We start from the raw sequence: 26,544 nt of genomic DNA, 5'->3' as shown, positions 1-26,544 counted from the left end.
AGATAAACATTCCCACCCTCCTTTTAATTTAAAACCAATGTTCTTGTATCATGAATCATGTTATATGAAAATTACAATGACTTTGACACACTGGTGGAATTTTCCACTGTAAATATGTCAAAGACCTTGACATACTGGTGGAATTTTCCGCTATAAATATTACAATGACCCTGACACACTGGTGTAATTTTCCACTATTAAAATAACAAAGACCTTGACATACTGTTGGAATTTTCCACTATAAAAATTGCAAGACCCTGACACACTGGTGGAATTTTCCTCTGCCAAAGTATACACACACTCACACAAACATGCACACACACACACACACACACACACACACACACACATTCAACTGTTGATTGTTATTTCCATTTACAAAGATCACCAAATATGCATTATTATATCTGCAGCTGCCATAATATGTCAAATTTTCTACGCCTTTTATTCTGAAATGTTTTATAATATAATGATTATATTTTTCATTTTTCATTTTCCTCACTGCATGATATGTGATGTTACTAAAACGGTTGTAGCCTGCGTACACTTACTTACAAGTCTGATAGCCAAGCATAATTTTAACGTTGTTATAATAACGGATGATATTTTTCATTAGTTTAAAAGTAAAGAGAATGTCCAGTTCAACATTATGACCATATGTGATTGACATAATCAGTCGGATGGTGAAAAGGTTTGAACTGAGATATTGCCAAGTTTAGTTAGAAGGTCAATTTTTGTCCAAAATGAGTTCTTGTCGTAAACAATTAAATCAACCCTTTATGTACATCTTCGGGAAATATCAAAGCTTAATTTCACTTCTAAATATTTTTTACAGCTAGTCAAGTTGAAAAAGTATGAAATTTGAGAAAAGTTGCTGGATACCTTTCCTATACATCTGACCATAACTTCATGAAAAATCCCCCGATTTACTTCAAATAAAGATTAGAATGCTCTGGAGAGCGTATTCTTTCAGAAAATACAAAAATGTAAATCCAAAATTTTCACCTTCTGACTGATTATGTCATGCACTGACACATATATTATACAATTTGGGTTATCAGATTTGTAAATAGTTGTTTGTGGGTTGTAGCAAATTTGGTGTAAATGTCCAAAACCCCAAATCTCTTCCTTGATTTTGTCATGAACAAAAGTCTTATCAAATTCTATAATTTGTCCTCAAAATTATTTTTATAACCATTCTGTATGAATTGAATTATTCCTGTCTTCATTTTTATGAAAGAATCTTAAAATGATATCAAAGTAATTATATTGTGAATTAATTTATCAACAATGACAACACTGCTCAGCCTGAGACAGTTGGTTTATATGAAAAAAAAAAGAAGAAGACGAATATATAATATATTTAAATGATATTTTCCATGAAGTTTTCTCTCAAATTATTATTAATTTTTAAAGATATCAGATCATAATTACAAATGGCCCCTTAAAAATAACTACATATTATTGAGAATTTAAGGTGTTTAATTCTGTGAGTCCCTCCAAATGAAAATTTCTCCAATTATAAATTAGACACTATTTCCCTGTGAATATTTATTTGTAATGTTGCATGTATATTTGAAGAAGATCCATTTCCAAAAAAAAAAAAAAAAAAAGAAATGTTAGGCATGGACTGTTTAGTTAGTCTGTTCGTTTGTTTGTTTTGTTTTGTTTTGTTTTTTTTTTGTTTTTTTTTTCCTTTTTTTTTTTTGTTTTTCTTTTGTTTTTGTTTTTTTGTAAGATAGATGTGAGCGACCTGTGTGTGGTAATAACATTATAATTGCTGTGAATTTGATGATTGAGTTCACCCTCCCACAACCCCCCGTATTTTCACACGAGTGAATAGTAATAGCAGGGCTGTTATTCAAAGTTGCCAATTTTCCGTATATTTACGGAATTCAGTATGTTATAAACCCTCAGTATATTTTTCAAATCATCTGCTAAACGGAAAAAGTAACTCTATGTAATGTCTTTTTACTGGAGTTCATCACTTAGATAGGGGTCAGTCAATGTGTTTGCGTAAAAGTTCAGTAAATTCTTGCCTCCTGAATTGGCAACTCTGATTATTGAATCCTGTTTGAAAAGTTTTGAAATGTTGACAAATGATTAACATATTTAGTTAATTTTGTGTCTCGCTGGACAGAGCTTTTAGATAATGTCAAAATAGGCATATCGGCAGATTGCTTGTGGCCTCCCCTGATTCCAATTCAAACCAATCAAAATAAGAAATTAAGTGTAATGGTAGCATGTCTGACCGGTAATTGTGCACTGAACGACACTGACATTTTGTACTGAATGACACTGACGTTGTGCACTTATGACACTGACATTGTGTACTAATGACACTGACATTGTGCACTTATGATACTGACATTGTGCACTAATGACACTGACATTGTGCACTGAACGACTGACATTGTGTACTAATGACACTGACATTGTGCACTAATGACACTGACATTGTGCACTAATGACACTGACATTGTGCACTAATGACACTGACATTGTGTACTAATGACACTGACATTGTGCACGAATGACACTGACATTGTGCACGAATGACACTGACATTGTGTACTAATGACACTGACATTGTGCACGAATGACACTGACATTGTGTACTAATGACACTGACATTGTGCACTCAACGACACTGACATGATGGAATAGTCCCCCGTATACAATAGAATCCGCATACGGTCAACACTCTTTAAGTCAACTTCTGCTTTAATTCAACACTTCTTGTTGACCCCAAATTTTCTGTTCTTTATCTAAGCGTGTGTGTCCAATGATAATGGATTAAGTCAACTTCTGCTTAATTCAACACTTCTTGTTGACCCCAAATTTTCTGTTCTTTATCTAAGTGTGTGTGTCCATTTGGATTAAGTCAACCTTGCTTAAAGTCATCCAATCCTTCTGGCCCGCCGGTGTTGGCTTTATGGGGATTCCACTGTATTGGGCTCTCTTGCTTTTGTGACCAAAATTTGTATATAAATTGAACTTTTTATCATTTATTTTTTTTCCTTTTGTTTTACACTTTGAAATGTCTCAGCCTCTCCTTTTACTTTTACCATCTACAATATTTTAATGATGCTTATGGTGCTTTACATTCCTCCATGAAATAATCTTGCTTTCCTTGTCATATCATATTTCCCCTCTCCCCCCCCCCCCCCCCCCTCTCTCTCTCTCTCTTTCTTTCTCTCTCTCTCTCTCTCTCTCTCTCACTCTTTCTCTCTCTCTTTCTCTCTCTCTCTCTCTCTCTCTCTCTCTCTCTCTCTCTCTCTCTCTCTCTCTCTCTCTCTCTCATCCACAATGTAAATTTCATTTTATAAACTCGTAGCCTGATTGATACTGCCTAAAGGTTTGTGCCACAATCCACAGCTACAATTAATTACCCAAAGAAATTGAACAGAGAATTGTATTCAATAGCCGGCCCGACTAATGGGATCATTTGTTTTCGTAAGCACTCCTTTCAAAATTTCACTTTTCATTTTCTTTTGGTGATCGTCGCCTTGTTTTGTGACATGTAATTTTAAATGAAATATCAGGGTATAAGTTATTGAAGGCTACGCTCCCTCCCCCTCTATCTATTTGACTATCTATCTATCTATCGCTCTGTCTATTTATCGGTTTATCTCTCCTAATTCACTAATCTCCACAAACCTCACAAATCAGTTTCTCTCCATGCAATCTTTGATCAAACACACCTTACACTTAGCTGAGTCGAATCTCTCACAACAGCACTGTCTATGATTTTATTATTTTTAATGAAAGAAAAAAATTTTTACCATGAAATTCAAAATAAAAGTTAATTGCTCTATAAAAACTTTTTATTCTCGACTTGTTAATTGTTTTTTTTTTTTGTTGTTTTTTTTTTTTTTTCGCTTTTTGTTTTTTTTTAATTTTTTTTTTTTTCTTAACCATTCCCTTAACCAAGAAATCAGGTCATGAGTAATCTGTTCTAGTTCACGTTCAATGCAGCATGGCAACTGACCGTAGCATTTGTATACTCATAGCCTGACACTGAAACCCCCCCCCAATGTCTAAGGACAAGTCCATGACCACAAAAGCAAACAAATCAAGAGGTGTATTCAATAGTTCAACCAATGAGATCATTTGTTTCCTAAGGCAATACCAAGACAACTCACTAGGCGGTGCACTCATCTATACAGACTTGTAAAATGTCCGACTATTGTCGGATTTCCAACAATATTACATTAGTTTAACTCTCATTTCAATCTATCGTTTTGCACGTTATGTAAGTGACTTACATTAAAAAACATAGGGGCCGTACGTTCTGTGAAAATTTTTCAATTTTGTTGGCTGTCACTTACAGGTCTATATGTCTATAAATGATGACTAAAGACAATGTGTCAGGCTTTATTATGTTAACGAAGGCAACGAGCTGATGCCTTGGATATGTCTTTAAGATATCTATCCTTAAGACAAAATTTTCCATGGGGGTGAATGAAGGGAATTTTATTTATTGACCTTATTCCTGACCTCACCTCAACACCCTGGCTTCAATGCGGGTCAAGTCTTTAAAGCCCGAATTTCATCTCTGATCCTGTTCTCATGGTAAAAAGGGCCAGATATCTTGTCAGGTCTGAATGACACTGAAGTCTGTTGTGGGTTTTTTAAACAATGTAAAGAATGACGTGTTTTAGAATTCTAATAACAAATACACGAATACAACTTATAATATGTCTGGTTCCCTTGCCATAAACTGTTTAACATTGGTGCTCTTTGTTGAATTCTCTGTCTTGAGAATATAAAATATCTCTCTCACTGTCACAGACTTTCCCACTTGAAAATATTATTTAATTCATATTTTTTAAGAGGTAAAAATTATGTCGTTATAATTAACTTTAAAAATCAACAATTTTTCCTCACAAGGAATACATAACATCAAAATTATGTTGCCCGGCATCAACTTACATTTTTTTAAAACAAGTTTTAATCACTTAGAGATGACCATGATGTTCTGATATTGGAGCCAAAATTTCATAGTTCTACGAGTTTTTCGTAATAGTAGGAAGGTCTTCTATCCTCATTTGCCTATTTAATTCATTGAGCCCTCTCCCCTGTCACCAGGGGATTTGATTTTGCTTCCTGTCCTAAGTGTTGTCAAATAATGCAGTATTTCACAAAGGACATTCAAATCGGGTGGTTGGATGGGAGCATCACCCTTGAATCATATACCTATGATGTTCGCATGGGTGTACGATCCGATAGTGATGTCGTTTCTTCTTCTCTTTACTAGCCTATCCTGCTTCTTTGGTTTGTGATTGTATTTTTGACAGGGGAATATTTTTTTTTTTCTGTAAATCTTCTGCCTGTTTGTTCTTGGTTAGTTATAATTTAGCTTATGATATCTTTAGGTTATGATTTTGATTTACATTTGTACTATTTTTGTTAGATTGCTTGTTTTTTTGTTTCAGCGGTCTCTCATATAACCTCAATTGTGTTGGAAGAGACCTAAAGCAACAAACAAACAAACAAACAAAAATGGGATTTATTGTGAAACCATTTCCACGTGTCTGAGTCACGTTATTTCAAACGTCCGCCCATAGCAGTCACGGTCCAATTTCATCATCTCTTTTGTGTGTTTGTATATGTGTGGTTTTGTGGGTGGGAGAGGAGATAGAGAGAGAGAGAGAGAGAGAGAGAGAGAGAGAGAGATAGAGAGAGAGAGAGAGAGAGATGATCTTGACAATGTTGTTATATCGTAGAATATGGCTTGAAACAACTCTCCAATCCAATCCAATCCAACGAGCAGTAAAGGTCAGAGGTTAAACGAATGGTATACATTGCTGCAATTTTGTGACAGTCCAAATTGTCCCAAGCTCTGACCTTATACTTTGATGTGACTGGTGGGACATGGATTGTGTGATGGTATTGGTGATGTAGATGAGGAGGATGATGATGACGTTGATGACGATTACAATGATGATGGTGGCGTTTATGATGATGATGATGTTAATGACGATTATAATGATAATGGTGATGGCGATTATAATGATGATGGTAGCGGCGGCAGTGATGATGATTGTGGTGGCAAAGATGATGATGATGATTGTGATGGATACTGGGAATGAAAGTCGTCGTGTACGGCATGGCATGGGAAAACAACAATAATATTATAGCTGTGATTTGATTTGCTTTTGTATCAGTCAAAGGTCACTGATTATTGTTAATATTTTGTTGCTACCAGAGAAATAAGCTCAAAGAAGTTATACTAAGTTGTTGACTATGAAAAGTAATAAACAAAAATAAATATAAAAGCTTCAAAAACGAACAAAATACCAAACACAGACTGTTTCGGGCTCAAAACCCTTGTTCAGCCAACAATAAAAACCATAAATACATTACTTTCAAGACCAGATAGATTAAGAAGGGAATGAGAACACATGAGATGTAAACTGTTTATAATGTGATGTTCTATGGAAATGAAACACGCTCACAATTTGAATTCAACGTCAAAATGGTCAGGATTTGATGATGAAATATTGAGTATTTTGCTGCTTCTAAGATTTAACCCACTAGCCTAAATAATACAAGTACAATATACACAATTTTAGGCCTATCCCTGACGTCAAAAGCGAACAGAAAAGAAGAAAAAAAAACAAAGAAAAGTTTCTTACAGCTTTTTTTCTTTCCTTATCTCAACTTTTGTATATTGCTGAATAGCCCTTCAAGGCAAAAGATTTTATATAGCTAAGAATTATTTTAACAATAAAAAAATAACTTGTCTAGCACTATTGTGTTCACATCAAGGGCTAATAGTTATAATAATAATAATAATAATAATAATAATAATAATAATAATAATAATAATAATAATAATGATGATGATGATGATGATGATGATGATGATGATAATAATAATAATATTTTTTTTAATAAAAATTAAAACACATCAAAAAGAACAAAATCACATATAGAAAAACAAATCAAAACAGACAAATAGAAATTGATTGAAAAAACTTATACCGAAAGCAAATAGTAAGCATGATCTGCGCAAAAGTTTGTTGACCATAACAGAGTCAATTCGAGACAAAGGTTGGACTTTTAAATAGAAATTCCAAAAGTTTGTTGACCAGAACAGAGTCAATTCGAGACAAAGGTTGGACTTTTAAATAGAAATTCCAAAAGTTTGTTGACCAGAATAGAGTCAATTAGAGACAAAGGTTGGACTTTTAAATAGAAATTCCAAAAGTTTGTTGACCAGAACAGAGTCAATTCGAGACAAAGGTTGGACTTTTAAATAGAAATTCCAAAAGTTTGTTGACCAGAACAGAGTCAATTCGAGACAAAGGTTGGACTTTTAAATAGAAATTCCAAAAGTTTGTTGACCAGAACAGAGTCAATTCGAGACAAAGGTTGGACTTTTAAATAGAAATTCCAAAAGTTTGTTGACCAGAATAGAGTCAATTAGAGACAAAGGTTGGACTTTTAAATAGAAATTCCAAAAGTTTGTTGACCAGAACAGAGTCAATTCGAGACAAAGGTTGGACTTTTAAATAGAAATTCCAAAAGTTTGTTGACCAGAATAGAGTCAATTAGAGACAAAGGTTGGACTTTTAAATAGAAATTCCAAAAGTTTGTTGACCAGAACAGAGTCAATTCGAGACAAAGGTTGGACTTTTAAATAGAAATTCCAAAAGTTTGTTGACCAGAACAGAGTCAATTCGAGACAAAGGTTGGACTTTTAAATAGAAATTCCAAAAGGAAATGCTGCTTTCCCTAGAACATGAATGGCAGTCGTTGGATATTCAGATGTGTCTTGTCCCTATCATTTTGGTCTTTGATGATGGAGAAAATGAAAAAGGCCTGAAATGAGGATGGAGTGAATGATGACACAGATGGATGGCATTCAGCAACAAGATAGAAGAATGTTTGTGTAAGTATATATGGGTTGTTTTTGTTTTCTACTTTCACTTTCATCTCATCAAATGCCATTAGATATCTAACAATAAACACTGATTCACATTACACACCTCTCTCTCCAATCAAATTGTAAGGGAAAGCAGATCTGCCTCGTGTTACGAAAAATTTGTAGAAATAATATTTATTTTTGTTCCAGTGACAGAGCTGCATAGACGTTTTTGATTCAATAAATCTTGTTGAAAAATGAAGTCTGGTTGCTTAAAAACTGTATTTCTGAGGGCAGATAATTGATTAGTATTGCTATTTGTTATTGCGAGCTTTTCATTGTTTTCCTCGGAAAGTACAAATTTTTGAAATTTCAAATTGGCAGCTCTGGGAAAGAACTTTCTCGAGAAATTAATTTTGAAATGCAAATAGTTAACATCCAAAATATATATTATTCAAAACTAGTTTTCGTGCTATTGTATTTCAAATTCTGCTGGGAGAACACAAAAATTGCTTTTATGGAAACAGTTATTGAAGTTATTACTTTCTACACACATGATTTCATATACTTTGCCTTCTGTACTGAGTTTTACTCTATGAGGCTCAATGAATGTGATTTCATCTCTGTCAATGCACCCTTTCAAGGTGTATGCTATCAAGTGTGCAGTTTAGAAAATGATAAAAATTATCCATGAAGATTTTTTTTTGTACGAGAAATAACTAGATTAGATGATATTATTTAATGGACAGTCCTTTGACCACCAGCGTGGTAGAAGGAAGAAACCAGTATAAGTATAAACCACCTTTTGGAGAGATATGTGTGTGTGAAACAGTGAATATTATATTTTGCTTGCTAGTTGTGCTTTTTATTATTTGTGTTAAAACTTACAAGAAATTCAGTCGAATTTCAAATAGCAGTAATAACTAATAATTGCATTAAAGGGTTTTTCAATAATTCATTGACATAGAACGATTTAAACGAGTACTTTTATTATTATTATTATTATTATTATTATTATTATTATTATTATTATTATTAGTATTATTATTATTATTATTATTATTATTATTATTATTATTATTATTATTATTATTATTATTATTATTAATCATTATTAACTCATTCCCGTCTCACTATACGAGTAACTGTGAAATGGTACAGATTCAGTACTTATCAAGGCCAATGAATGTTTTATGACGTCGAAGGAGTAATTAACGATAAGTATTGAATTGTAAGCTTCAATTTATTAGACAAAGACAGATACTGTGGACGTTTCCTCTTTATCAACAAAACACAATGAATAAAACACTAAGGACGAATGAGATTTGTGTTAATGACGTAGTTAAGGTGAATAAGATATTAAATTTAAGAGTAATTAAGAAGAAAAAAAAAATATAAATATGTTTTTTGCTTCATATACAACACTCTTGGTTAGAGTGAACTCTTAATCTTAACTCAACATAATTTCACCAAAAGAACCAAGGTTACAGCGATGTTATCGCTGTCTTGGGTGAAAACGGGGAAATCCGCTGTTAGAATCAGACAAATGATTGGGGGAAAATGTGATGTAAAAGAAATTTAAGTCGTACCATTAAATGGTAAATTGCCGTACCCTACAGGATCATTTTGATTGTTTCTATGACAACTGATTGGTTGATAGCGTTTGCTGGATAATTGCGTTGATTATGGATTTCACGTTCAAGATATCGTCAAAAGATATAAAGAGAATTCATCATTTTTGTAAGTTGACTCTTTCTCTTTTTGTAGTCTAAAGAAATGTTTGAAATAAACAGAATATTATTAAATAAATACACTGTACCAGTTACTTTGTTCACATAAGATTTAATAGGATTGAGGAAAAATAGCACTGTCAACTTGGATAACTTTGCCTTTTTAATTTTGGACCAATTACAGTATACTTTGGGGGTTCCGAAAGCTCAGTTGGTAGAGCACTCGCTTCTCACGCGCAGGGACTGAAATCTGAAATTAATCCTTGGTGAAGTCAAGATTTTTTATTTATTTCTGACACCCCTGTCCACACAGCAGTGATTGGGTAGCTGGGTCTGCTAGATCTGATGGAAATCAAAATTCTATTGACCGTTTCACACTTTGGAAACCGGGATAAACTTCGGCTCTAATGGCCTGATGGCTTTGAAGGACTACTACTACTACTACTACAGTATATTTAGTTTGGTGTCAATTATTTCCTGTGATAAAAAGTCTTTCAACCTGGAGAATAACTACATCAAAGCTGAAATTACTCAAAATGTTCCAAATTTACAGAGTGACTCAACATGTTCCAAATTTACCAAGTTACTCAAAATGTTCCAAATTTACAGAGTGACGCAACGTGTTCCAAATTTACCAAGTTACTCGAAATGTTCCAAATTTACAGAGTGACTCAAAATGTTCCAAAGTTACAGAGTTACTCAAATTGTTCCAAATTCACAGAGGCAAAATTTACACTTGTGGAAAAGTTACTCCTTTTGACAGTAAAACCATTTGAAAATTTGTTAGAGCGGGAATGAGTTATCATCCATTGTTATTAAATTTAGAAAAACTTTCACCCATTATTTAACTGATAAAGAACTGATTTCTCACACAAAATTACTACTACAGTAGAATCCTGATAAACCAACACCACCAGACCAGAAAAAAAAATGGTTAACTTTAATTAGCAAGTTTGATTTTTTCCATTATTAATGGAACACTCAGAAAATTTGGGACCAACAATAAGTGTTGACTTTAAGCAGAAGTTGACTTTAAGAGTGTTGGCTTTATGCGAATTCCACTGTATTTTGATCTTATATTTAGACTTTTGGTTTGGTTTCTTTTGTTTCATTTTTATTTTTTTATTTTTTACTTTTGATTCCAAACAGAGTAACGGAACCTTCTTGAAGCAGGAACATTTTCCAACAAAAAAGAAATTCAAGTGGAAAATCTCTTTAAAAAAAAAAGAAAGGAACAGATGATTTGACAATCAAGAAAACAAAACTATAAATAACCCAAACCAATCAAGAAGAAATCAAGAATCATACAGGAACTGGAAGGCAAAAGTTGTGTGGGTTCAAAGGGACAACACTCCTATATTTTTGACTGCAGACCAATTTCATTCCAAACATTTGGAGGTCTTTCGTGACTTGAATTGGATGTTAGTGAATCAGATTTATACCATTTATAATTTACCACTTTGTAAACTGTGTATTTCAATTGATAAACAAATTAAAAGAGAAAAAATGCCATTTTGTTTTTTATTTTTTGACTTTGTAAATTGTTACAGAAAATACATGAACGTGAATATTTTTGTGACAATATTTTACACTCTTGTATCGCTGTCCTTTTATTTTTCTGTAACAATGATATACTGTTTTCAAATCTTGTGCTTTGAACGAGATTAATTTTTTAATGCTTTTAATAACCCTAACAACCAGTTGTTGCTATGGTAATTTTTTTTTACTTAGCTGGTAGTTGCCACTAACTCTTTTTGCACTCATTACTAACCTTATCAACAACGTCAAAACAATATTTCGACAACTCTGAAACTTGTCTTCTATTATGTTTTCACACATTTTATGCTTCTTTGTCAGTATCATGCATGTATAAGTGGTGTAATGTGTATTTAATGTTGAATAGTTTTATTTTCAAGCACAAGATCAATATAATATTTTTTATATCCCTACATAGATTGCATGAATTAGAGATTTCCATCATCCCTTTCCTACCCATATCGACATTTTCAGCCATTTCTTTTATGTTAATTTGTCCAATTGAGGGATTCATAGCAATAATCTAAATTGTCACTCTTGAAATGGCCAAATATAGTTGTTTTTTTTGTGGATATTTTATTTAATCGAAAAGAATACTAGATTGGTCAGACCTGCCAAGTGTTACGAAAAATTCGTAGAAATAGGAATTTCGGCTCCAGCGACAGACTTGAAAAATTATTTGTGTGTTTTTTTTTTTGGAAAGTTTAGTTCCTTAGATCCTATATTCAGGACTTTGGAGGCTTTTTTTGGGTCATGATGATGGTAAATTATTGATTTGTAAAGCTATTTATAATGACTTTTTTCATTTTTTTTCCCTTGGAAAATACGAATTTTAAATATTTCAAGTAGGCAGCTCTGCATGGTTATCTTTTTTTACCTGGGATTTTTATCTTTTCATTTCTGTTCCTTTTTTTCTTTCTCTTTCTTACTTTCTTCCCTTTTTTCTTTTTCCCCCCCTTTTTTTCTTTCTTCTCATCCCATGGCTCTAATTTTCATAACCCCAATGACCACAACAAAACAAACTAATTCACTCCCTTTATCTTAGATGTGTTCAGAGCAACTCTCAAATGTCTTGTGTCTTAGATAGAGATATATGCTGTTTAATTTTACTGTAGTGTTCATATTCACAATTGAAATTTTTTAAAAATTTTAATTTCTTCCACAGATGTGCACAGATCTGGTGGGTTTTCTTCCATTTGTCAAGCCAGCATGGTGAGTATCATCTATGTGCGTCTATGTGCCTCTTTGTGGTATGACACTCGCTTTCGGATCAGAAGGTCCTGGGTTTGAGCCTCTCCCAGCACATAGTTGAGTCCTTGGAAAAGGCTCTTTACTCACTTTCTCTCACCGTACTCAGGTGTAAAATGAGTACCTGGCCGTTACAAAGCTCAATCTTTCTTTTTACATGTTATGAAATACCCTAATATTGTTGCAAGAGCCGTGAAACATATACAAACATAACCAAAAAAAAAAAAAACCAAAAAAAAACCCCATAAAACTGTTTATGTTGGCGTGGGTTCTTTTTGAACACACTTAGTTGGTATCAAGCTATACAGCTGGGTGAGGTTCCTGACCTCCCATAGTGGGCAGGAAGGTCATTTACTGTGTCTTCTATACTCCTATATCTCTTTTCCAACTTGCTTTTTGTCATTGTCTTGGTTTTGTCCTTTCCCTTTTCAGAGTCCTTGGCTGAGAGGGAAGCAGTCAAATGTATAGTTACAGTTTTGGGATATGATCATTTTTTCCCCTTGTAAATCATCTCTATGTTTTGTGTTGTTATATTTGTTGTTTTGAATGTATAATGTAAGCATTTGAGTGTGTTCCTTCTTGTGGGATCATGTGCTTGTGTCTGGAGGAGACTTTCAAGTGACCTCAAACTATGCACAATGATAGTTAGCTCTTGGAATCTAAATATATTCCCTATTTGTGCCAATTCCCCTTTGCCTTGCTTGCCTTTTCTGCTTTCAATCGTAAATCTAGAAAAAAAATTTTACTGGCGCTAAAATGATCTGAATTTGTCACAAGTGTCGTAAAACCCTTTTTTTTAAAAAATCGTTAAAAAAACAAGCTATACAGAGGAATACTTTTTTTTTTCTATTTTTCTTCAAACAGGTTGGAGTCATTTTGAACCCAAACCCAATCATTAGAACTACCATTTCAAAAATTTTGACACAATGCAAATGTTTACTTATTAGGTTTTTTTTTGTTTGTTTTTTTTTTTTTTTTTTAGTTTTTTGTTTTTCTTTTTCAGACCCCTTCTGAATCTTACGAAGATCAAAGACACCGTACAGCTCTCAGTCCCAGTCACAGCAGGTGAGCGTTTTGGCATTTGGTTTCATTTTCCCTTCTCTCTCATGTCGATTCTTTCCTCCCATTCACATTCAATGTGTTGTGAGAAACCCCTTGAGATGTGCAGCTATGTGGTCCAGTGGTTTGACTCTCGCCTTTGGATCAGAAGATCCGGGGTTTGAGTTCTGCTTTGAGCATCGCATAGTTGAGTCCTTGGAATAGGCTCTTTACTCACATTCTCTTACCGTATTAGGGTGTAAAATGAGTACCTGGCTTTTAACAGTGTCGTCTCTGTCTGAAGAAAATTGTAATACCGCCTTACAGGCGCTGTTGGCTAGGGATCCCTTGTAAAGTGCTTTGAGCACGTTTATTGGATATTGGGCTATATAAACACTCAAGTTAAGAAGTAAAGAGTTTTTTTGTGCTGTTCCCACATTTACTCACTTTATCTTTTTATCCTTCATAAACCGTCCTTTTATCTTTTGGATATTGATGGTGATTCCTACACTACCATCTGTCATCTGCATTTTTTGCGGCCGCAAATATCAGGGCGATCCGCAAATTTTGGGAAAATTGGCAAATCGCGTGGCAAATTTTGAGAAAGAAAAGAAGCGAAAACAAAATAACGAAGAAAAAAAAAAGTGCGAAACTTGAGAAATGTTGCAGCTTTGCCTGGGCCCAAACCAAGGGAAGCTACTCTCTACGGATAATGATCCTTTAAAATCTTTGTAACAACGCTATTCATAATGTAGCCTCCTTAAATCTAATAAATTGTCTTTTATATTTTTTTTTCTGTATCGCGTGTTAATTTTTACTGAAACGCTTAGTTCTCCTCGGCAAATTTTGGGGGGGGGGTTTTGGGCAAATTTTAGGTCCCAATTTGGTAAAAAATGCAGATGACAGACTACCATCATACACATAATGTCTCTTAAAAACTATTTGTTCACTTCCATAGTATAGCTGAAAGACTGTTTTTTTTTTAAATTTTACTGACTTTTTATGGCCTGCTTACCAAATAAAGACGTACTTCCTGTGTGAAATGTATTCCATATTGAATAAAGACAGGTTTGTCATATGTTTTAATACTCTGTAAATTTCCTTATTTTTCACAATTTTTGGGAAGTCTTCCTTCATTTAAAAAAAAAAAAAAATTGTTGAAAGTTCTTACTGGCAGCCCCCCCCCCCCCCCCCCCCCCCCCCCAATTTTGTTTTACATTCCCAACACGTTATTTACCAGCTTAATCTGGTACAGTGGAATCCCGATAAATCAAACACTACCCGACCAGTAAGATTGGTTGACTTAAATGCAAGGTTGACTTTTATCCATTATCAATATATATATAAAGGCTGGTTTTCCAAAACTCGTGAAGTCGATTTTTCTACTTTTTGAGATTTTCCATCCATGAGATAAATTGAAATGTAAATTTTATTTTAAGCATCAACTGGCACAAGAATTTCCATAGGTTTGTGTGAATTTGGAGCTTAAATATGATAAAATAATAGGTCGGATCATAAATTTTAGGGGAGATAATCCTCAATACCTCATATTGGGAAAAACGGAGTTAAGGAGTTCTGGAAAACCACTCTACACATATATCAATATAACTGTAGAAGTTGAGTTTATGAGTTCGACTGTTTGGTCCTGTGATATGACTCGAGCCTTTGGACGGGAAGGTCCTGAGTCGAGTCCTGCTCTGAACGGTGCATAGTTAATTCCTTGGAAAAGGCTCTTAACTCACATTCTCTCACCGTACTCAGGTGTAAAATGAATACCTAGCCATTAACAGTGTTGTCTCTGTCCGAAAAAATCGTAATGTCGCCTAATATGCGTCATATCTCATCCTACATCATGTTAAGTGTTGCTGTTGGTTAGGGAATCCTTATGAAAATGATTTTTAAAAGATTTTAATCTGCATGAAAACGATTTTCAAAAGTTTTCAATCTGTATGAAAATGATTTTTAAAAGATTTTAATCTGCATGAAAACGATTTTCAAAAGTTTTCAATCTGCATGAAAACGATTTTCAAAAGTTTCTTATCTGTATGAAAATGATTTTCAAAAGTTTTCAATCTGCATGAAAACGATTTTCAAAAGTTTCTTATCTGTATGAAAATGATTTTTAAAAGATTTTAATCTGTATGAAAATGATTTTTAAAAGATTTTAATCTGTATGAAAATGATTTTTAAAAGTTTTTAATCTGTATGAAAATGATTTTTAAAAGTTTTTAATCTGTATGAAAATGATTTTTAAAAGATTTTAATCTGTATGAAAATGATTTTTAAAAGTTTTTAATCTGTATGAAAATGATTTTTAAAAGATTTTAATCTGTATGAAAATGATTTTTAAAAGATTTTAATCTGTATGAAAATGATTTTTAAAAGATTTTAATCTGTATGAAAATGATTTTTAAAAGATTTTAATCTGTATGAAAATGATTTTCAAAAGTTTCTTATCTGTATGAAAATGATTTTCAAAAGTTTTTAATCTGTATGAAGATGATTTTTAAAAGTTTTTAATCTGTGATTCATGTATGTCATTTCTCGATATTGATTAACGTTCCACCCCCCCCCCCCTTTCCCTTATTTCAGTCCTCAGTTGTCATATGGAGCGACTGGTGGAGACACCAGAGGGCATCACAGTCAGACTGCTCACATGGACAACTACGACGATGACGACGACTCTCCCTCCAGCACCCCGACTTACAGCAATCTGGATATGCTGGACGGGGCTACCACGGCGTCGTCTGGCAGCAGCTGTAGTAAAGATCCTTCCTCATCTTCCTCCTCCCATCCTCACCCATCATACCACCACAACCATCATCCTCTTCATCCTCATCAACCTCATCAACTTTACAGGCTGGACGGCAGCCACGACAGCGGTTTCAGTTCGGCCAATAATATGCACCACGTCAACTCTACCTCCTCCTCTTCCAACTCACAACAAGCTAGAGTCTCGTCTTCGTCTCCTCAATACGGCAGTAAAGACCAAATACAATCCCCGGCCTTGTCCGAACCAGGAGTTGCCTCCCCTTTACAGCCTCAGTACGGTAACGATGGTAACTATCCTGGTAGATCTGACCGTGTGACTTACAGTCCTGACAGGGGGCACCACGGTACTGCTGGTGGTAGCGCAGCAGTTGGTGATGTCAGTTATCAAGCAGAAAACCAGTATTCAAACGTTAGCAGGAATATAAAAGGATCGTCCTCTAATTCGTCGATCCATTACGGGAGCTTGGACCGACAGCAAATTAGGAATTATAATAGCAAAGGATATTACAGAGATGTGAGTCCGATGAGATTCGGAAGGGATAATCAGGGTAGTAGTAATAGTGTCGGTAGTGGTAGCGGTCGAGACAGGCCGGCCTATGGTAACTATACAACAAGTGCTGGGGGTGTATCCGGGGAACATCATCGTTATCAAGGAGGTAGAAGTGACAGCGATGTTGTCCATCCTTCCAAAGTTATCTTAGAGGTCCCAATACACCACCAAGGCTTATTACAGTCATCACCTTCTTCATCGGCTGTCGCGTCCCCATCACCGCAGCGCAGTGTATCTAGACCTGATTTAGCGTTACAAGGTGCTGGTGGGGGCGATAGTGGAAGCAGTTGTGGGTCCTCTGATGTATACAACGCCTCCAATTGTTACAGTCCTCGTTACCAAGAAGGATCGGCCATGCACAAAGACGGGACTTTGACTCACGTTCACCACCCACAACATCAGCAAATGCCAGATGGAGATGGCAATCTTTACATCGGGGGGCATCAAAGTTCATCTCAATCAACACTTCAAAGGAGCATGTCACCCAATAGACCTCAATATCATCATCATCATCATCATCATCCACCGAGATCATCATCACCATCCTATGCCTCAATTTACCCATCATCCCATCTTCACCATCAACAGCAACATATATCTCCGTCACCGTCTACATCCTCATCTCTCAGTGGAGGAGGAGGAGTGGTTGATAAAATGCCTCAGCCAGATTTATACCAACAACATAAACAAATGCCATCTCCGTCATTATCACCATCCCCATCCACTTCCTCTTCCTCCTTTCCACGGACAATCCCCATTCAACGCATCGACTCATCCTCCGCCTCCTCCACCACCATCCACTCCCCACCCCCTTCCTCCCCTACCTCCCTCTACTCCCCACAAAACTCGTCCCAGTCTTCCTCACCTCGAGGCCCTAGCACCCCTACTAGTCATGCCTCGAGTTCCCTGGTCACAACGACAAACCTACCACACCCCCACATGGAAGTCACCAAACCCTATGAAATGTCAGACTTTTACCGTTACAGCGAGAAGCTCAGACGACAACGCATCATAGATCAATATCAACGACAACTCATCGGCAACGTTGAAAAACTATCAAGGTCGTCCACGCCTCAGTCTCTGGAAGGCAGCGACGGCGGCCACTCCTCTCACTCCAGCTCCTCCAGCTCTCATCACCTCACTCACCACAACGTCTTGCCTCAGTCATCTCACTATCCCTCCATGTCCAGCTACTCCAATATGCCCCCACCCGCTCCACCCTCATCTACATCAAGAGGTGCCATGTTACAATATGGACGATCTGCATCGGCTCCATTAACCTCGTTACCAGGGCAACAACAACAACAAAGACAACAACAACAACAACAATATCCTCCTCCCTACCATCATCATCGACAACAACAACAACAACAACTACATCACTGTGATCCGATAACAACCTCATCGTCATCATCGTCTTCATACTGTGTTAAAAGTCAAGGGCCGGGCAATGCAACGAGTCACTATAGCTACCAATCGTCTTCGACTTACAGCCGTGTTCAGCAAATCCATTCAGTCTATCAGTCACCCCAACCGATGACGTGTAAACCGGTCAAACTACCGCCCAAACATGACAACAATGACTCCTGATTTGAGTCTCTGTATTTCATATGTCAAAAACTATTTGGTGAATGCGTTTATCACAGATTATGTCCCTTTGTTATTATGTCTAACACAATGAATACTATTAAGAGGAAAGCACACATGTGAACAATATCTTTTTTTTTAGGTTAATATGGTTTCTATGAGTGAAGAAAACTGACAAAATCAAAGAATTCATGAAAACAACACGCCATAGCACTGGGATACCAGTCAAGTATGGAAAGGTTTTTGTAAAATTTATTCTTTGTCCACCAATCAAGGGACTGAATTTATTAGATGTTGCATTCACTCAATAGTATATTATAGTATGTATATATATATATATATATATATATATATATATAACTCAGCAACTCATTTTGGTTTCAATCATATTTGTGGCCCACCACCTCCACCAGTATTATGTCAGGATGAACCAGATGACAAAAAAAATAAAGAGAATTTAAACTTAGAATCAATCAGAGATACGAGATTTTACTTTTTAGCTCCCTAAAGATTTTTATGACAATAAGAGAATTTAAACTGGAATCAAAGATACGAGATTTTACTTTTTAGCTCCCTAAAATTTTATATGACAAAAGAGAATTTAAATTTAGAATCAATCAGAGTTACGAGATTTTCCTTTTTAGCTCCCAAAAATTTTATACTTTTTTTCATCTTCATGAGACAAAAAACCTTAGCACATGTCTGGCAATAAATTCAATTTTAACTTCTGAACCATCGCGACATAAAACCATTTTGGGATGAAGGGTCACACATGATAAAGGGATGTAACTAGTAAAATTCCTTTTGAGCTCCAGATTTTTGGGGGGGTTTTTTGTTGTTGTTTAACTTTCTTTCTTCTCTTTTTAAAAAAAATTTGCCCGTGCTTACGACAGTGACCATTTTTGCCACTTTGTGGTTTTATATATTGTTTATTTTGGTTCCCCCATTACAAATTTAGTTGCTTGTCAAAAGTTGAATAGAAGCTTCAATGTATTGATTCACGAAGACAAATGAAAATTCTGTGGACGTCTGGGTTTTTCCTTTTGTCAACAAAATGGATTGATAAATAAGACATTAAAGATGGATGTGAGTTGAGAAATTATGATTGGCCTTTTACTATTCCATTTTCTTCCTTTTTACTGGCGCTGAAATGACCTAAATGTGTGGCAATCGCCTTTAAATCCTTAAGAACGAGCAAAACAAAGAACAAACCCGAATTCCCTACCTCCACAGTGGGCAGGGAGGTACTTACCGTGTCTTCCATCCCCTTATATCTATTTTCCAACATGCTTTCTGTCTTTGTCTTGGTATGAGATTGCTTGGTTTTGTCCCGACCCTGGCCAGTGTCCTTTGCTGGGAGGGAAACAGTCAAATGCATAGTTATTGTTTTGGGAGATGTTATTTTTTTCCTTGTAAATCATCTCTCTGTTATGTATTATTATATTTGTTATTTTTAATGTATAATGAAATGTAAGCATTTGAGTGTATTCCTCTTTGTTGGATCTTGTGCTTGTGTCTGGGTGAGACTTATAGGTGATATCAGACTAAGTACATTGATGGTATGCCCTTGGAATCTACATCTGATCCCTATTTGTTCCCAATTCCCCTTTGTCTTACTCTCTCTTGGTTGTTTTAATTGTGATTCTAGAACTTTTGATGTGAGTTGAGAAATTATGATTGGCCTTTTACTATTCCATTTTCTTCCTTTTTACTGGCGCTGATATAACCTAAATGTGTTGCAAGCGCCGTAAAACCCTTAAAAACAAAAAAACAAAACAAACAAATCCGAAACACCCTCTACATTCATCTCTGAATCAAAATTGAAGCCTCTACCTACTTTTTTCATTGGTTTTTATCAAGGTTATTCAATACAAATACAAGTCTCTTGACACCATGAAGGTTCAACTGCAAGAATTCTGTCTCATTCGAAAAACTTACATCGGTATAAACCCCCTTGGCAGTGGCCCTTACTACTCCCAAATGGAACCTGGGCTTTCATTAGATGTTCATTTTGTCTCTTCTCTCAGTGTGTTCAAACATTTAGACCTGTAAATTCTCAGTCAAATTAACTGAAATCAGTCAATTCGTCAAATTCAAATATTTTAAAACAGGAAAGAAAGAAAAGAAGAAAGAAAGAATTCATGAATCATAGTTGAATGACTGTAAAATAATTAGAAATGTTCCACAGCGCTACTCATAGCTCATGGGCTGTTTATATTAACGATGGATATACAGTAGAACATGAAAGTAACGTACTCGGAAATAGCGAGTAAAATCTAAATCGCCGTTTTTTTTCTCTTATTTGAGTCAATAAAATTAGCATGCAAGTAGCGAGTATGAAAAAGAGGTCAACTCGGAAATAACGAGCATTTCCTGCCCCAGCCTAGGACTTGGAACGAAGTAAAGCAAAACACTAGACAAGGCGATTTAAATATTTTTAGCCTAGCTTCTTTTCTTTTCTTATTTTTCGTTACGAGTAATATTACATAGTAGCCTAGTCTAGAGTACATAGTAGGCGAAACAAATTTGGGTGGGGGTTGGGCGTGTGTGTTTGTGTGCGTGTGGGGGTCAATTATTCACCCAATGTGGTGACACGCGACGCGCGAGGTAAGCACTGGTAGCCAACATGTCAACATGCCTCACTTCGCAGCATCGATCAGCGAGAGAGGGGAGCGTGGAACCATCATTTCAGTGGGTCAGTGATGCGCTTGCTTACCTCATCAAACATGCCTAGTGCATACAAACACTCGCACACACACATACACGAAATCTTGATGGAAATGGAAGGGGTGGATCAACTTCAACCTGTGGCCATCATTACGTAGTTAACGAAAGCCGTGTTCAACCCTGCCCTCACCCCACTTTATCCACACACAGTCATTTGCACGCACGCGCGTCACAAACACACACACACATTGTCTTTCCATATTTTTGTACGGCCGAGTGACCTTTCCTGGCAACTCGGGGAATAGCGAGAACTCGGAAATAGCGAGTAATCAGGAGTGGACCCGTCGAACTCGCTATTTCCGAGTTCTACTGTATTGCCAAGGCCAAGCGACACTTTTTAGAATTGCCGTGTCTGAACACATCCTAGTGTATTTTCACACAGCCTTCGTGAAATTATTTTATCACTTTCCAAACCTGTCGTGATCCAGTGATAGCCAATTTTAAGTGAGCCGCTGTGCGATAAATTTCACTGTTGTGTCTAAGCCAAAATTGACCACATTTACCTGGAGGGAAGTAAAAGTATGAAAAAAGTAAAATGCGAAAGCCGGAAGTGCGTTATGTAGACACCTTCAAATCTAAAGTTAGGGATTGCTACAGTACATCTTGATTGCCTCACATTGTAAACAAACTGGTTGACCGTTTCTAGTTTCTTCACTGATTGGGTACCTAATTATAAGGAACAATGGTAAGTAGCCTAATTAATTGCAGCGCAAATTAGTTTTCTGCCATTGTTTTGCTCAAACGAGCTTGCTGTTTACTATTCATTTCAATTCTTTGGATTTTACCGCTACGACGATGAATTACCAAGAGTTTCAGTCAATTTTAATAGAGCTCATTTACAGGTCTAAACATTATAGTTTTGGGAGATTTTTTCTTTTTTTTCTGTTTTTTTATTTTTATATTTGTTGTTCTGAATGCATATTGTAAGCATTTGAATGTGTTCCTCTTAGTAATGGGATTCTATGCTTGTGTCTGGATGAGACTTTTTGGGCATCTCAAACTATGCACAATGATAGTATGCTCCTGGAATCTACATATTATGTTCCCTTTGTCTTACTTTTCTTCTGTACTTTTAATTATAAATCTAGAATTTTTTAACGATCCTATTTTCTTCCTTTTTACTGGCGCTGAAATGACCTAAATGTGTTGATTCCAGCCAGACAGGGGAAGGGAAGGACAGCAATGAATTGTGTTTTTATTCATTTGAAAAACATTCGATTTCTGTTCATTTGTTTTTATTTATGTAAGCTCATGTTTCACATTATAACAGGACTGATTTTGCCAAAGAGACTCCCCCCCCCCGCTCCCCCCTTTCATGGAAAATATCACACTTAGCTCTGCTTTAGGGAAGGGCGCCGATTGGTGGATGGATGGATATGTATTTTTAAAAGAGATTATTCTTTTGATCCTGTTATTATTGTTTTATTTTTGTTTTTTTTTGAAAATACTCCCCAAGTACATACTGCTTTGAACAATTTAATTTTTTTGAAATCTCTAGTGTTAAATGAAGCCGTCTCAATCTCCTAAAGTAGGAATTTTATGTTTTTAATTATCGTGGAATGGGTTGACTAAGGCCAGTTGGGCTGACTTAGACCCCCCCCCCCCCCCCCTAGGTTGAAAGATATTAAACAAAATATAGGAAAATGTACAGATAGATTTCACCCTTCCCCTTACCTTGCCGTACCGGAGTTCTGTCTCCCTACAGAGGTTGAGTGTCGTGGAACGCCATTCCTCACGCCCAAGGGCCATTACCGAGCAGTCGTTTATCTTTTTGCCAGTTGTTGCCTCCACATTTCCTATCCAGGACTTCCTTGGTTTGCCCTGTGCCTTTCTGCCAGCTTCATTTTCCCTCTAGCTTTGATTTTTGGATACTGTTGTGTCTCCAAACGTGTCCGTTATAGTTCAGTTTTCTCATTTTAACTTCTGCCAACAGTTTTCTGAACCTTTGGCCTGCATCATTGTGATGATTTCTTTCTGGTACACGGTACTCTCAGAATTCTTCCCCACACTTTAGAAAAAGAACATCGGAGAGGGTATTTCAATATCAAGATATATCGTATAAATAATGGCCGTTTGGCCACTTTTTAAACATGTTTATATGATACATCTTGACATTGAAATAACCTGTCTGATGTTCTTTTTCTGACGTATGATGAAGGGTGAAATCTTTCAAATGATGTACATTTTACTATATTTTGTGTCTATGTAAATGGTGCTGCTCGAAGCTTTGAAGAAATAAATAACAATGTGAAATTGAATGTAAGCTTCAATTTTATATATGGAAACAGATAAAGTGGACGTTTCAGGTTTCCCCTGACTTTATCAACAAAACAGGATGAATGAAACACTACAGACGAATGAGATAATGTGGTAGTGGCGTTGTTAAGATGGGGGGGGGGGGGGGGGGGGGGGTTACATTTAGGGGCTGGTCTTAGTCACCCCATTATACAGTATTATATTTCATGTAGCACAATGTGCAAAATGCACCGTCCGCGTCTAAGTGGTACCAGCTGCTGAAGGCTGTGAACTGTAAGAAAGTAATGATTACAATGAACCAAAACTGAATATAACAGCCTCGAAAAAGAACATAATACCAAACACAGAACGTCTTGGGCTCAAAACCCTTCTTCAGCCAATAACAAAAATAAAACAAACAAAAAATGAATACATTACTTCAAATCAAGGATGTCTGGGACTGGGTCATTTTTTTTATTTCTTGAGTCTGAGAGAGAAACAGATGGATTGTATCTTTTATTTATTTGTTGTTTTTTGTAAGGTGGAATAAACACTAAATTTGCTCAAACCCAGGGCCTACCGCTCACAAATTTTATTCAGAAAAAAAAAAAAATTCATAACTTGGGTTCTAATAGACATAGAAAGAAAATTTAAAGTGGTAAATGATCAGAAAGACGTGGCCTACACCATCGCATACATAACTCAATTTATGAAATTTGAGCATCTTTCCGGGTTTTCCCAGCCAGCCACACAATTATGCACAATGTTGTGTAAGATTGTTTCTAACGAAAGAGTGAAAATGGAGAGGCTTCGTATAGGAACGATACAGACAATGGACGTTTCGGGTACAAACCCTTCATCAGCACAACAATACACAAATTAACATGGAAAACAAATAAAATAAAGTAAAATGTGTATTGTTGTGCTGACGAAGGGTCTGTACCCGAAACGTCCATTGTCTGTCTGGGTGGGGATCCTGACCTCCCATAGTGAGCAGGGAGGTACATGCTGAGTCTTCTATCCCCCCTAACCCGTTTTCCAATTGTTTCCTGTCGTTGTCTTGGAATGAGATTACTTGGTTTTGTCCTGGTCCTGGCCGGAGTTCCTTGGCTGGGAGGGAAGCAGTCGAATGTATAGTTATAGTTTTGGGAGATGATATTTTTTTTCCTAGTAAATCATCTCTCTGTTATGCATTGTATTATGTTTAGTTTACATATTATATTATATGATTTGTAAACATTTGAGTGTATTCCTCTTAGTTGGGACCTGTGCTTGTGTCTGGATGAGACTTTTAGGTGATCTCAAACTAAGTACATTGACGGGAGGCTCTTGGAATCTACACCAATTCCCTATTTGAACCTCTTCCCCTTTGTCTCAACTTTTCTTTTGTGCTTTAATTGTAATTCTAGAACTTTATACTATCCCATTTTCTTCCTTTTTATTGGCGCTAATATGACCTTAATGTGTTGCTAGTGCCGTAAAACCCTTAAAAACAAACATCCATTGTCTGTATCGTTCCTATATGAAGCCTCTCCATTTTCACTCTTTCGTTAGTATTATCACGATCACAGGCTTCTTGCAGCCCTTACCGTTTTCTCCTTGTAAGATTGTTACAGAGCTTATTTTGTATTGTGACGATACTAGAGGTAATCTCAATGAGTGGGGTTCCTGACCTCCCATAGTGGGCAAGGAGGTCACTTACTGTGTCTCCTATCCTTCTACATCTGTTTACCAACATGTTTTCTGTCTTTTGTCTTGGGATGAGATTACGTGGGTTTTGTTTTGACTCTTGCCACACTGGGTGGGGTTCCTGACCTCCCATAGTGGGCAGGGAGGTACTTTCTGTATCTTCTATCCCTCCCCCCCCCCCCCCCCCCCCCCTGTATCTGTTTTCAAATTGCTTTCTATCCTTGTCTTGGAATGAGATTACTTGGTTTTGTCCTGACCCTGGCCGGAGTCCTTGGCTTGGAGGAAACAGTCGAATGTATTGTTATAGTTTTGGGAGATAATATTTTTTCTTGTAAATAACACACACGCTCTCTCATGTGCTCTTTTATTTATTTTTGTTGTTGTTGTTGAGCATATGATTTGTAAACATTTGAGTGTATTCCTCTTATTAGGGACATATGCTTGTGTCAAGATGAGACTTACCTTTAGATGATCTCAAACTAAGTTTCTCTGATGATATGCTCTTGGAATCTACATCTGTTCCCTATTTGTGCCATTTCCCTCTATCTTACTTTTCTTGTACGCTATACTATAACTTCAAATCTATAACTTTTTTACTTTCCCATTTTCTTCCTCTTTACTGGTGTTGACACGGCCTAAATATGTGTTGCAATCGCCGTAAAAATAAAACAAAACAACAGATTTTCTCAATATACATGTAAATGTAAATAAATGGTCATGTTGTAATTAATATACTGTTATAATTATGCATTGTTGTCGTTGCTGTTATTGTTACTATTATTATTATTATTATTATTATTATTATTATTATTGGAGATGATGATATCCTGTATTATTATTATATCATTTTAATTCTCTGATGAAAGTATAAACACTGTTGTTTGGTGCAATACCAAAAAATAAACTTGATGAATTATCAAGAAATTGAGTATAAAGGTGTTTCGTTACTTTATTCGAATTTTTAAAAACTTCATTTATATATATATATATATATATATTTTTTTTTTAGGGGGTAGAATTTTAAAAATCTTCATTCATATAGCTAGATCGACGTGCATTTATTAGGAGGTCTGATAACCCAATTCCTTATGGGCTCATTGTTGTAATGGAATTCTCAAAAAAAAAAATTCTTGAAGTTACGCAAAATATTGTCCATAACAACAATGTTAAACTCGGCCCATAAGTGGGTTCGGATGTCAGACCTTAAGATATGTATACGTCAATATAGATATATATTATTATTTATTTATTTGTTTTTATTTTAATATTTTATTCTTTGCTTAACTTTTAAAAAATCTTCGTTCATATTTATTTATTTATTTATTTATTTATTTATTTATTTATTTATTTATTTATTTATTTATTTATTTATTTATTTATTTATTTATTTGGTTATTTCTATTTTGTTTTGAGCGGGTGGTTGGATGGGAGCATCACCCTTCAATCATATACCTATGATGTTCGCATGGGTGTACGATCCGATAGTGATGTCGTTTCTTCTTCTCTTTACTAGCCTATCCTGCTTCTTTTTAAAAATTTAATGTCATTAATATTTTATT

The 26,544-nt window shown here is 35.6% G+C and overlaps 2 protein-coding genes across 4 annotated transcripts in view; one reads left to right on the top strand and one right to left on the bottom strand.

Moving 5' to 3' along the window:
* LOC144975394 (uncharacterized) overlaps window positions 1-25,199 on the top strand; it is a gene marked incomplete in the record, with an annotated part of 159,214 nt that extends 134,015 nt beyond the window's left edge. The window contains 3 exon segments of the mRNA XM_078919416.1: window positions 12,305-12,351; window positions 13,391-13,452; window positions 16,018-25,199. Coding sequence (XP_078775542.1) covers window positions 12,305-12,351; window positions 13,391-13,452; window positions 16,018-18,337 — 2,429 coding nt within the window.
* The window catches only part of LOC144975395 (PI-PLC X domain-containing protein 3-like), a 26,411-nt gene continuing 25,024 nt past the window's right edge, over window positions 25,158-26,544 (bottom strand). For all 3 annotated transcript variants that reach the window (XM_078919419.1, XM_078919417.1, XM_078919418.1), the window contains one exon: window positions 25,158-26,544. This exon is cut by the window's right edge and continues 1,584 nt beyond it. The gene's annotated coding sequence lies outside the window, so the exon portion shown is untranslated.

The sequence above is a fragment of the Berghia stephanieae genome, chromosome 6 (assembly GCF_034508935.2).
Source record: "Berghia stephanieae isolate SIO BIC M18660-M18661 chromosome 6, UCSD_Bste_1.3, whole genome shotgun sequence".
In the NCBI taxonomy this organism is placed as follows: Eukaryota; Metazoa; Mollusca; class Gastropoda; order Nudibranchia; family Aeolidiidae; genus Berghia; species Berghia stephanieae.
The sequence above is the reverse complement of the archived record's forward strand: the minus strand, read 5'-3'. Positions and strand labels throughout refer to the sequence as shown.